The 12,483-nt window shown below is 26.5% G+C and overlaps 2 protein-coding genes across 5 annotated transcripts in view; both read right to left on the reverse strand.

Moving 5' to 3' along the window:
- Window positions 1-21: 21 nt before the first annotated feature.
- Window positions 22-6,171, reverse strand: LOC127062766 (N-acetylglucosamine-1-phosphotransferase subunits alpha/beta). Its single transcript, XM_050991469.1, has 7 exons — window positions 4,670-6,171; window positions 3,774-4,195; window positions 3,472-3,683; window positions 2,657-3,404; window positions 2,404-2,575; window positions 2,132-2,319; window positions 22-2,068 (listed from the first exon to the last, which is right to left on the reverse strand). The coding sequence occupies exons 1-7, from the start codon at window positions 4,820-4,822 to the stop codon at window positions 1,759-1,761; spliced, it is 2,205 nt and encodes a 734-aa protein (XP_050847426.1). The 5' UTR covers window positions 4,823-6,171; the 3' UTR covers window positions 22-1,758.
- Window positions 6,172-6,366: 195 nt separating this feature from the next.
- Window positions 6,367-12,483, reverse strand: part of LOC127062767 (putative fatty acyl-CoA reductase CG5065) — a 31,201-nt gene continuing 25,084 nt past the window's right edge. For all 4 annotated transcript variants that reach the window (XM_050991474.1, XM_050991470.1, XM_050991471.1 and 1 more), the window contains 7 exons: window positions 8,862-9,140; window positions 8,377-8,693; window positions 7,970-8,217; window positions 7,687-7,873; window positions 7,406-7,591; window positions 7,066-7,326; window positions 6,367-6,945 (listed from right to left, as the gene is read on the reverse strand). In XM_050991474.1, coding sequence (XP_050847431.1) covers window positions 6,870-6,945; window positions 7,066-7,326; window positions 7,406-7,591; window positions 7,687-7,873; window positions 7,970-8,217; window positions 8,377-8,693; window positions 8,862-9,110 — 1,524 coding nt within the window. In that variant the 5' untranslated portion in view covers window positions 9,111-9,140 and the 3' untranslated portion in view covers window positions 6,367-6,869. The remainder of the gene's footprint in view (window positions 6,946-7,065; window positions 7,327-7,405; window positions 7,592-7,686; window positions 7,874-7,969; window positions 8,218-8,376; window positions 8,694-8,861; window positions 9,141-12,483) is intronic.

Genomic DNA, 12,483 nt, shown 5'->3' on the forward strand with positions numbered 1-12,483 from the left:
TCTAATTTTTTACCAGTATGAAGAAAATCAAATTTATTTTAAAACTGTTGTAATACATATATATAAAGATTGATATATGGTTTATTTGGCATGTATATGTTGATGCAGTTATCATATAACAAATATTATACACAGACACACATATATATATTATGTGTATGTATATGCATATGCATATGCATATATGTATATTATATGTAAGATAGTAAATCGCATAATTTTTTTTATAATTTCACAATGATATATATCGAGATTATTTCTTGTTAATATCACCAGTATTGTCTTCGTTAGAATGTTTTTCTCGTTTTTTCCTTTTTTAAGTATACAAAATTTGTTATTGACATACGTTTGTACATATATATATATATATATATATATATATACACACATATATATATACAATATATACACACACACACACATATACACACATATATACATATATATTCAGGGCTTATTAATAGTAAATATATTTTATTAACGATGTCTCTCATGTACAATGAATTGATTAAGTTTTATAAAAAATTTTCTTTGCAACATCATGTACCTGAATACACACAACATGTTATCTAGATATAAATGACTAGTATTTCTTAATTTATTTAAAACATATATATATATATAAAGAGAAATATAGATATGCCATTTTTATTTCTTAATGTACACGTTTGAGATTTATTTATTAAGTCATAAGCCATTTACTTTGATCATACCAATAATCGATCACCAGGGAAATATACCACACAATTATATCTCACTAGAGTAAAAAAAAAAATCTATTTGTACAAATGAAAATTTGGCTTGTTTTTAAGTCTTTAGTTACTTCTGTAAAATAGTAATATTGCGCTTGAAAACTATAACAAGCTAAAAAAATACGTTAGTATAATAGGTAATATGCTCTTTTGCATACGTAATATATAAAAATTAAACTATTATATAGTTTATCTATGTTGCGTTCATTTACAATTTATAAACATATGTAATCACATTGACACATTTTCAATAATGCATTGCAAGTTATTAGATATGTTGATAAATATTTTCTGTATAAGCGAAATATAGTTAAATATTTAATTACACTATATACAGAGAAAAGCTATAAACATTTTTGCATAACTATCCCTCTTTTCTTTTATCTATGAAAATTTGTTATTTACACAAGATCAACAATATCATATACATATATATATATATATCTGTATCTATATTTCGTAAAAAGATAATTATTAATATTTATCATATATATATATGTATATATATCACAGTTAAGATGCTGTTATTTATTTTTAGAAAAAAATCTCTTAAAGTCGTGTGTATCACATATTTCCAACAATATATCATAATAATTTTATCTAATAACAATGTGTGGTTTTTTCTTATAAATTCGTTGTAAATATGTGCATATATAACCAACTACTAATTGTATACATTTAATAATGAAAAATGTCTATATGAGAATGATTCTATCTATGATTGAAAGATAAATTCATTTACTGAACTAATTCTTTCTCTCCCTCTCTCTCTCTCTCTCTCTCTCTTTCTCTCTCTCCCTCTTATTAATATGTAAATCTCTTAAAAATAAAAAATTGCACATGGACATGTATAATTAATATGTTCCTGAGATAAAATATGATTAATTCTTATGACTGAGGGATTAGACTTTTTATAAATACGTCGGATTGTATTTAACCGACTCTTCTTTCTTAACCCATTATTAAACTTATGTATATAAATGATTTCATCGAAAAATTATAGTCATTATATAAGAAGAGTGGGTAGCGTGCGAATTCTAAAAATTCTTCGGATATGATAATATGATAAATGATACAGCGTAATGATCAATAACAAAACTATGAGTATCAATAATAAATTTCTTGTTCTTGTTCGATTTGCTCTCCATTCAATAAGTTCTTCACGATAAGAAAACCGATTACGAAATTGTGGAGGTAGTTCAAATGTACTTTTTAAAGGATATAAGGAACGATAAAAATCATTTAATAATGCTCGAACAATTTCATTTTCGGAATGACGTAACGGATCCATATCATCGTTTAAACATATAAATTTTCTGTAATATAAAATATATATATTATATAATAAATTATAATGTAAAATGAAAAATTAAACTTACTTTGGATCGCGTCTAATTTCATCCAAAAGCTGTACAGTGAGGGATACATTACTTGTTAACATTTCAAATATCTCGTTTTTTCCAGCTTTTATAACTTCGTGTTTGTAACGTTTAGATTTGCCAAATCTTCTCTTAATTTTTGATGCGACCCAGTCACAATTTGATATTAACTCTTTAGATACTACAGGCTATATATATTAAAAAAAAGAAAAAGAACTGTAATGTTTATTTGAATATTTTTTAATGGATTTTACATTTTATTATCCACTTACGAGCATAGAATCTAAGTATCTTTCACCAGGTGGTACCTTTACATCTTCTGTTAGTTTCAGATATTTAGAGCAATTCACGATAGAATTTTCAAATTCTACAACCAAATTATAATCTAGTGGTAAAGGATATAATCTAGATAAAAGTGTTCGTATTTCTCTATCTGACCAAGTCCTAAAAGCGTATTAATATTATTGTATTATATTATTATAAGCTAACTATCTTAAATTACATAATGATATTAATATTTCTTACCCTGATTTATCAGTATCAAACTTATCAAATATATCTCCAACTGGTATATAAAGATTCTCACTCATTAAAAAGTAGAAATATGAGAATGCAAATTGCATATCTTCTGCATTTCTAATTTTATGACTAGAAGTTTTTATAAAATCAGACTCAAACTTTCTTTGCATACTATTCACAATCCATTTGTCTATTAAGTGAGGCATATGTGCTGGAACTTTTCTTCTATCAAACCCATAAATTATATTATATATTTTATTAACATACAGCAAGGATTCTGCATATGTATCAAGCTGTCTATTTTTATGTTTCCATTGATCACTATACTTCAACTTATTTGACTTTATACTGTTATTTCCTTGTACTAGATTAATGATATCATCATTGAGGTAGCGTTTGAATTGTATATGTAGTTTTGTATGATTAGAATCTCCAAATATACTTTCAGGCATATCATTACTGTCATTGAGTTTTATTGTTTTACTATTATCATTATATTCCTTGATATCAGAAAATTTTGTAAGATTACTTATAAAAGAACTTTGATTTTTTAAATTTAATGTTCCATGAGTCATTGCTACAGTATGCATCCATGCAACTGTAGTACTATTATTTATTTTTTCAGAATTATTGAATGATATAGTAGTAGATTTATTTTTTTCACCTAGAATCTGTAAATATTTATATGGATAATCACTTTCTTCCTCAAATGGTTCACTATCGGTGGATAATAAAGTAGAATTGCAATCTCCACCTAAATAGGAAAGATGTTATAATATTATATATAAAAACAACGCTAAAATGGTTAAAACAAAAATTACCATCAAATTCGCATAGAGTTGTATTGCACGCAGGATCGCATGATCCATCGCCTACCCATGCCCATGGGCAGATATCGGAACAATCAGGAACCCACCAGGCTAGATATACTTTTTGACCACCCGCTTGAGTTATAAAATCTTCTGGCCATACTTCTGCGCCAAGCATTACATCATCATTAAAATATAAAAATTTATCAGAAATACCAGGAATTCTGGAAATATGAAATCAACTATTTAAACATGCAACATATTTACACGTTATATAGCAAAATGAAATGAATTAAACTTTAAACAACATATACCTATGAATATGACTTTCAATAGCAGGACTAGAAAAAGTTGGTAAATGATTTTTGTCCAGAAATATATCTTCGTGAGTAATAAGAGTCATCCTAGGATTATCCATATCTAACCAACTTGGAATTTGCCCATTGGTGACAATGTAAACGTGTCTGACCCAAGGTGCATACATTTCTAATGATCTTAAAGAATATCGCAATTCATCTTTGTCGCTGAATCTCGAAGAAATTGTATTACTATCAATAATAGGAATATGCTTTTCAAGACTTTTTATAAAATTAGGATCGGATCCATTTACCCATGTATATACTACATCTATAGGTACATGTTGACATAATTTTTTTTGAAAAGATTTTCCTAATATATTATCATTGAAGGAATGAAAAACAGCTTCATATTTCTCTTTACTCCATGCCAACCAAACCTAAATAAATAAATATTTACAAATTTTTGAATTTTGAAATAAATCATCTTTATACATCATACATACATACATACATACATACATACATACATATATATGTATATATATATATATATATCTTTGTATAAATACATTACAAATATAGATTTTCTATAAATGAAATGAAATGAAATTATTTCCATTACTTTTTTGTAGGAATAATAAAAAATATTTTTATTACTTAATACACAAACTGACGGTTATAATTTTATGAATTTCCCTCCAAAATAAAGAAAAGCTTATCGGAAAGATAACGTTATAACGTAACAATAGATACTAACAGCTAGTTTATCAGAAGTTGTAGTATCATTTTTATCAACAAATTTGAAAGAACAGGTAAGAAAAAAATAAAACCAAATAAATGAAAAAATAAATTAATAAATACAAAAAAAAATAAACAGACGTTTGCGAATATGATTGGTAGATCATTCTAACCTCTCCAAAATGTATAATACCGATGAATATGCACGTAAATGCTACTAGTATTACGAGGAGCGAATATTTGTACGAAAGAATATCGTAACATCGTCGTTGCAGCAATTTCCATGCGCTCATTATATTAAAAAATATTCTACACGTAGTTGACATAGCCGGTAAACGCGTTTGAGTCCATCCACCAGCAATTCACGGCTCTTTGGCCGTGAATCATGCAAATCCAATTGATTTAGTTACAAACTTTATATTAGTGGCTGCTGTATTGATACACTGTTTGAGCATCAATTATGCATTCTTCGTATAACGTTAATTTATTATTGATACACCATCGATATACTAATAGAAAACCTGAACACACATTTAATACCCGCTTACCACCACCCACGGTGGTCTCACTACAATAAAATACAGTCAGTTGAGAATCGTAATAAAGTTAGCCGCATGCAAAGCTGCTATGATGATTCTTGTGCGCATGTTTCCATTGTAAAACCACATTACAATTATAACCAAATTAATTTTTTTTTAAATCCAATTTGGATTTCTTATTTTTATAAAAATAAAGCTAAAGTGATGAATGTTGATAAAATTGTATATTATTTTAAAACTTCTATCGAATTTGTGTCGTAGCAGTTATTCAATCAAATTTTTTGTTAAGTATTTGTTTGCTATGTTTTTTTTAATCATTGATTATTTTTTATTAATAAGTATTTATTATTCGTATACCTGAAGACAAGCAACACTCTATATTTCATTGATAATGATGCTTACGTATGTTGTCAATAATCATCAATAATTATATACCCTTATAATAGGCAATATGGTATTACGTATATATATAACGGTGTTGTCATACATAAGGTGTTATCGATGGAGTTTGAAGCATTGCATATTTCCAGACGCAATATTTAATATACATGTTATCTATAATGTAAGAACTTAACTATTACAATGCAACGAATATAATACTTTCGATATTTTCTGTTTGTTAATTCTAGCCAGTCTGCTAATTCGATTCGAAATGTAAAAAAATGTGGAGATTTTTTTACATTAGAAAATTATTTAGATTTTATTTGTTGGAAATATTAATACGAATGTACTCTCTTGAAACTTTCTCAAGACTCGTAAAATAAATTTTCATGATTACTTACTAACTCATTTTCTAATGTATCAGCTATTCTTTATTTAAAAATAAATTCTTGAAATGTTCTCTATATATATCTACGTATATAAATATATATATAAGGAATGTATCTGTTCAAAGCTTTGACTTTGAGCTCAGACTTTGTAAATTCCTTCACATAAATTTTTTCATTTGTATTTTTTACCCGACACTGAACGAGATAGAAATAATTCCTTTGAGACGACTCTTTTCTTCGCAATGTACTATAGTCTAATAAAAATAGGTAATGGAATTGCGAACTACTGAAGAAACCATTTTCTCTTTATAATATACACTTTTATGATTCTAATATATATTTTTTCCTTTTGTTCTTTCCATTTTTTACGTAATTTATATGTATCAATATTTATAGATTCGTGCTTTTAATTTTTTTTTCGATTTAAAAACTTGCTTATTTCAATTATAAACACTTAGATAAAGTACAATCCAAATTCCAACATATTTAAAAGTATTTCAAATGTATTTATTTATTCTCATATAATACAACCAATATTTAATAGTAGCTTATGAGTAATAGTGAAATACATTAGTAAAAGTGAAATTTCTGATCGATTCTCATAAATGTACAATAAATACGATATGCATTAAAAGTATTAAAATCGAAACGTTCAGAAATCGATGGTCCTTCGTTGATTCTCCTTGTCATTTTATATAATTCTATCTATAACGTCAAATTTGTACATTTTCGAGTGTTAAGCGTAATTGTTGCTCCTATAAAGAAGTATGTACATTAAGTAATCTGTCTGGACGTTGTATTCAGGACCAAGGAAAAATTTATTTATAATCTCAGCAGTCTCGCTATTCAAACTTTCTTATCAAATGTTGCAATATAATTAATATACTTATGACAATTAAGTAAAATAGTGTTTTATCATCAGAAAAGAAGTTATGATAAAAAACCACTGATTTATTATCTGCAGAAAAATGAAGAATGATTTGGTTGGCCACGATAGTTTTCTTATAACATTTGATCAATTTTTTGTTTACAGCAAACGAACATTAAAAATTCCTTAAATATCACTAACCAACGTATTTTAATAATTTATACAAAAATAAGATACTCAAAGCTTGAATAATTTTACGTAGCCAGTATAGCCTGTAACATAGAAAAAGAAAAATATAATTCGTCGTAGAGTTATCGTAGTTTATTGCAGAAAAAAAAATAGAAATAAAGGAAAAAATAAAGAAAGAAAAAAAAAACATTGTCCAAACTCACTTGGAAAGTCGACTTCGTGCTTTGGTCAAAGAATCGGGATGATCCTTTAAAATATATTTTCTAATACCCAATGTGTACTGACGAGTGTATGCATCCCAATCTATATCCTTGAAGTCTACGCGAAATCGGCTACAGTCGTTCATAGTTTTTACATGTTTTATCAAATCCATCATATTGTCTAAAGCAAAATCCCATTCATGTAAGGCAAAAAATGCTCCGACTTTCGCGGCACGATCGATACGTTTCGACATATTCAACATGCTGCATATAAAATAGAACAGAATGTACATAGATTTATATTTATACATTTTAAAAGTTATTTTTTCTTAACAATACATACATAGGTTTACTACCCTGACACATTAACAATAAATCCACTAAGAACGCAGGTAAAAAGTGTAATATAACGACTATTACTTTATGAACTAATCTGTTGGTTCTAATTGCGACATTGGGATACCACATAACGTATTTCGATGGAGATTCTATAACATGTTTTCTTATGTGTTTAGCGAACTCGCCCCAACTGTAAAACATAAAGCATAAAATATAAAATGAACGTCTGAAGACGAAGACTGAAGTTCTATTCAAAAACCTTTATTTCTTTTATTGATTATTTACCTGATAGGATTGATGGTGCTACTCGCACAATTGTAAACTTGTATAGAACCGTCACGACGTATCGTACTATGCCAAGCCGCACATATCAGTGTATCAACGACATAGTCGACCGGTACAACGTCGATTTTTAACTTTCTATCGCCATATATACTTCTAATGGTACCCCTACCAATTTCAGTAATAATACCTATAAAATAAAAATATAACGATAGAAGACAGTATTTCATCGAATACAACAATTGATATCGATCGTTAAAAAGATGTTTTTATACGATCCTCATACCTGTAATACCATATAAATTATCCACCCATCCTGGAAGTGGTTCTTGATAAGCGGCACAAATTATACTAGGTCTGACTATAATGATCGGCAAACCAATTCCTTTCTTCGATACAAGTTCTTCCGCAATACCTTTCGTGAGTGTATACGTATTTGGATGTTTTTCAAGTAATTTTTTTTCTAATACAGTTAACGTTTCATCATCAAGAATTTCACACATATCCATAATAACTTGTGCCGTTATTTTCGTTCTATAACGTTCGAAAAAAAAGGATATGATTAACATTTATGTTCTTTTGCGTCATTATATAAAATAAAAAATTATATAAAAAAAAAATTATAAAAAACAGTATTAATTGTTTTTTTTTTTTTTTTTTTTTTTTTTTTTACAATAAAATATTAACTCTTACTCATAAACGAGTTCTTTCACTTCGCGTTTATCAGCGTTACTGTAAGCCGTACTGACGTGAACAAAACTTTTAAGATGGCTCATGGATTTGCATAGATCCAATACTCGATCGGTCGCCCTTATGTTCAACATAACGGCTACTTTAAGAGGCTCGTTAAAACGTACAGTGGCTGCACAATGGAAAACTATGTTCACATTTTGAGTTAACGTCATTCTATCATCAACACTCAAACCGAGATCAGGCTCACTCGCGTCTCCTCGTATTGGATAAACTTTGTTTATCACACCTGGATGTTCGCAACGAACTCTATCGAAAATCTGAAAAAGAAATCTATTAATCTATTTACTCTCCTTTGTCGTGAAATAATTAACAATTTTATTTTTCATTAATAACTTTCTCTAATACGCTAATTTTTCATTTGTTTTCATAAACATACGATAATTTATATTAAAACATTAAATAATATACAAATACGATTAACTCACCGAATTATTTACGAGCGTTTTAAATCTTTCTTTAACGGTTTGACCCTTTTTTGGACGGATCAGTAAATAGATCATGCTTACGCGAGGACACGATCGCAAAAGCTTTTCTATGAGAGCTTTTCCAAGAAAACCAGTTGCGCCCGTTACGAATATCACTGAGTCAGCAAAGAAAGCTTCGATCGAAGTACCGTTAAGATTGGCCTCATCACTGATACGCTCTGAATCAGTGTACGCACTCGTTGTACCCATTTTGATGATGACTCAAAAAACTCGTACTTCCTTAATTATTGAATAACAAAAAAAAAGAAGAAGATAATGATAAAAAATATAATTATCATAGATATCAAGACAAACATAATAACAATTTCATTTCGATATCATAATTAATTTATATAAAATTAAACTGCCGCATTTAAATTTCAATTGTTTCATAATTATTTTCTCACGATTATATGAGATTAATTATAGTTTTCTACGGCAGACCAATTGGAATTTTAGATAAACAAACTTTTATTCGTAGATAGATTTTGATTATTTCTTCGTAGAAAAAACTAGTACATTCTCATATGATTTATATGCCAAAAAACGATGCCATAGTTGCTCAATAACTCTAAAATATCGATCGATCTAATAAAAACAAAGTTGTGCTGTTAGCACTATGTGAAAACGCATGTTAAAGTGCATTTTATTCCTATTTGAAAATTTAAAAAAAGGACGACTTTGTTAATGCGCTTCTATTACAGTTGTTCTGAGTTCACTTGTATCCTCACACGCAAAAAAATTATTTTCTCTCTGGATTCTCTTAAGTCCGATCTATATATAAACTTTTCTAATAAATTTTCTAGTAAAAAAAAAAGATAAAAGATTATAAACTGTGGCTGAAATAGATGATACTATGAATATTGAATACTTGAAGCAGAAATATTTCGAAGAAATTCTCATATGTTATTATATGAAATTAAAATAATTTATAAGTTCTGATGATATGTTGAAAAACATAAACACGAGCATTTAAGTACTTAGCTATGATTAATAATACGTGTAAAAAATAACACATGTAGAAAAAGTCAGATTGTTCGATATATATATATATATATATATATATATATATATATATATATATATATATATACATATATATATATATATATATATATATATATATATATATCAAAATAAGTTAATCAAAGATATATTGAGATTAAATTTAATGAGTTAATTCAATATTATTTTAATAACTATTTTTCAATATGCATATGGTTATTTTTTCATTTATTTCCTTTATTAATTAATAATATTATGATCTTTTATATTCATCATATGAAACATATTTTTTCAAGTAGGTCATAGAATAAATATACAAATAATCATTTTTATAAAACGATTTGACATAAATGTCGAAAGGACAGCTCGTCTGAATAGCATCGATCGGATGGAAAATTTTCCATTGAATGAGTTCTCTTAACCTTGGTAATTTAAATATTTATATAACAATCTTAAATATTCATATGTATGATCTAGAAAACTATATTATAACATAACAAGGAACTGAAAAATATTTGCAATTTTTTTATGATTATACTTTTAAAAACAAGACATAACTTTGTTATAAATATATTATCATTATATATATATATAATATATCTATTTCATTTAAATTTGTTAATAATATATATTTTATAATATATTTGATCGTCCCAAAAGTAATGTGATTTTTTAAAAATAGATTTTGAAATAACGCTAAAAAAATGCATTTAACCTTAATCTATGATATTTTTATCACTGTTATTTACAATTTATTCTCATTATAATATTAAATTTTTGAATATCCTATAAATAAACAACAAAACATCTTGAAAATGTCTTCTTTTTCGGAACAAAAGTACTAAAACTATCTTTAACCTTGACTTAAACTCATAGTACTTGGACCATAAATTTTACTTATTTTATTTATTGCTACTATAGTAATGTTGTCTTAGCGAAACTCCCAAAGTAAAATATATCTTTAATGGTTTATCAACACTTCTGTCACGATGTTTATTTTTTTACTCTAAAATTCATATATCAAAAGTTAAACCGATGTAAAATTACTTAAAACACTTTGCAAATTCTAATAAAACATATGCATTGAAATACGTAATAACTGTAAAATATTGCATTATTTTAATCAATAAGCAGAAACTAATTTACTTATGGGATGATCTAATATATTAAAATATATTATTTATAGTATTATTTTGAATTTTTATAAGAAAATATTATACGTAATAGTAGAAAACATTATACGTATAGTAACTATAATTTATACGATCGTCAGTTATAATTTTTAAAAAGACTATAGATACGTCAAATAATATAATTGGAAGAGACGACAAGGATAACAACATACGGCGTATTAATGGTCTGTTTAGATACAATAAATAAAGTCACATTCTACAAAAAGTCATGTAACTACAAAAACAGTGGTTACGAATGCGTATTACTGTGAAGAAACGATTCACAGAACGATGTTATATATTAGTTTCGACAATGTAGATGTGCGCATGGAAAGCATGCCACAAAATAATCGATGTCGCCATACCTATACATGATAAATATCGAGCTGTCGCCCTTTCCATAACCTATATTTCACGTTTATCTATATACGATGTGCGCACTGCTCACATTATGCTAACTAATGTTAAAAAAAAATTTTTTTTTAAATTAAGAAATTTTTTTATTTTACGTATAAATATTCATAAAAAATTAAAACGTAATCATATAAATGATGATTTAATGTTAATTCAGAAAACACTTCCATGTTTGATTATATAAACAGTCCGAATTTTAAACAGCCCAAATAAATCATCCATACAAGATCGGATAAAAGAAAATATAAGCTATATATGTAAGTAGCTATATCAAAAAACTAATTGGCAGAAATCCATTCGTAAAAATTTCAAGAATCACATATTCCAAGTTATTTATTATATACATATATATTATATAAATATCATTTAAATTAATATGATCCAAATTTAAATAAAGATATCGCGCTCTTATCTTAACGTTGTTTTTTTGGCATGATAATCGAAAAAATTAATGAAGAAAAAAGCAATCAAACAAAATACAATCTTCATGATTCCATTATAAAAATCAAAATTCTATGACAAGCTTGATGTATAAATTCTAATTTGACAAATTAATATTTCAGAGAGAAAAAAAATATATTCAACTTAATCTCTAGAATTAATATGCTAATAGATTTCATGTATAAACTTTCGAAACGAATTATTTCTTTCATAATTAACGTCTCTATATTATATAGGACGTTTCAGAAGTAAATTCAGCCAAATTTTAAGAATATACAATATTTTACGTTTATTTTTATTGATGCATGAATGAACATTTAAAAAAAAAACATATAAACCTGTCTTGGGAAACATTTCCTTTCTAAGTTATAAACATTTTTTATTTACATGAGGCAATATATCTCGCATTCGATATTTCATAAATTATCCTTCTACTCACCTTCTATAATAAGTAAACAAGAAGTTTGGAATGTCTTCGACAATCCATGTGACATCAATATATATATATATATATATATATATATATATATATATATATATATATATATATA

This window comes from Vespula vulgaris, chromosome 3 (assembly GCF_905475345.1).
Source record: "Vespula vulgaris chromosome 3, iyVesVulg1.1, whole genome shotgun sequence".
Lineage (NCBI taxonomy): Eukaryota > Metazoa > Arthropoda > Insecta > Hymenoptera > Vespidae > Vespula > Vespula vulgaris.

What these genes read in the sequence shown, in the direction of transcription:
- LOC127062766 (XM_050991469.1), bottom strand. Translation starts at nt 4,822, where the DNA reads ATGTCAACTACGTGTAGAATATTTTTTAATATAATGAGCGCATGGAAA. An exon ending in GTATTATACATTTTGGAGAG is followed by an intron (nt 4,196 to 4,669) that starts GTTAGAATGATC and finishes TTATTTATTTAG; the next exon opens with GTTTGGTTGGCATGGAGTAA. An exon ending in TTTGATACTGATAAATCAGG is followed by an intron (nt 2,576 to 2,656) that starts GTAAGAAATATT and finishes ATACGCTTTTAG; the next exon opens with GACTTGGTCAGATAGAGAAA.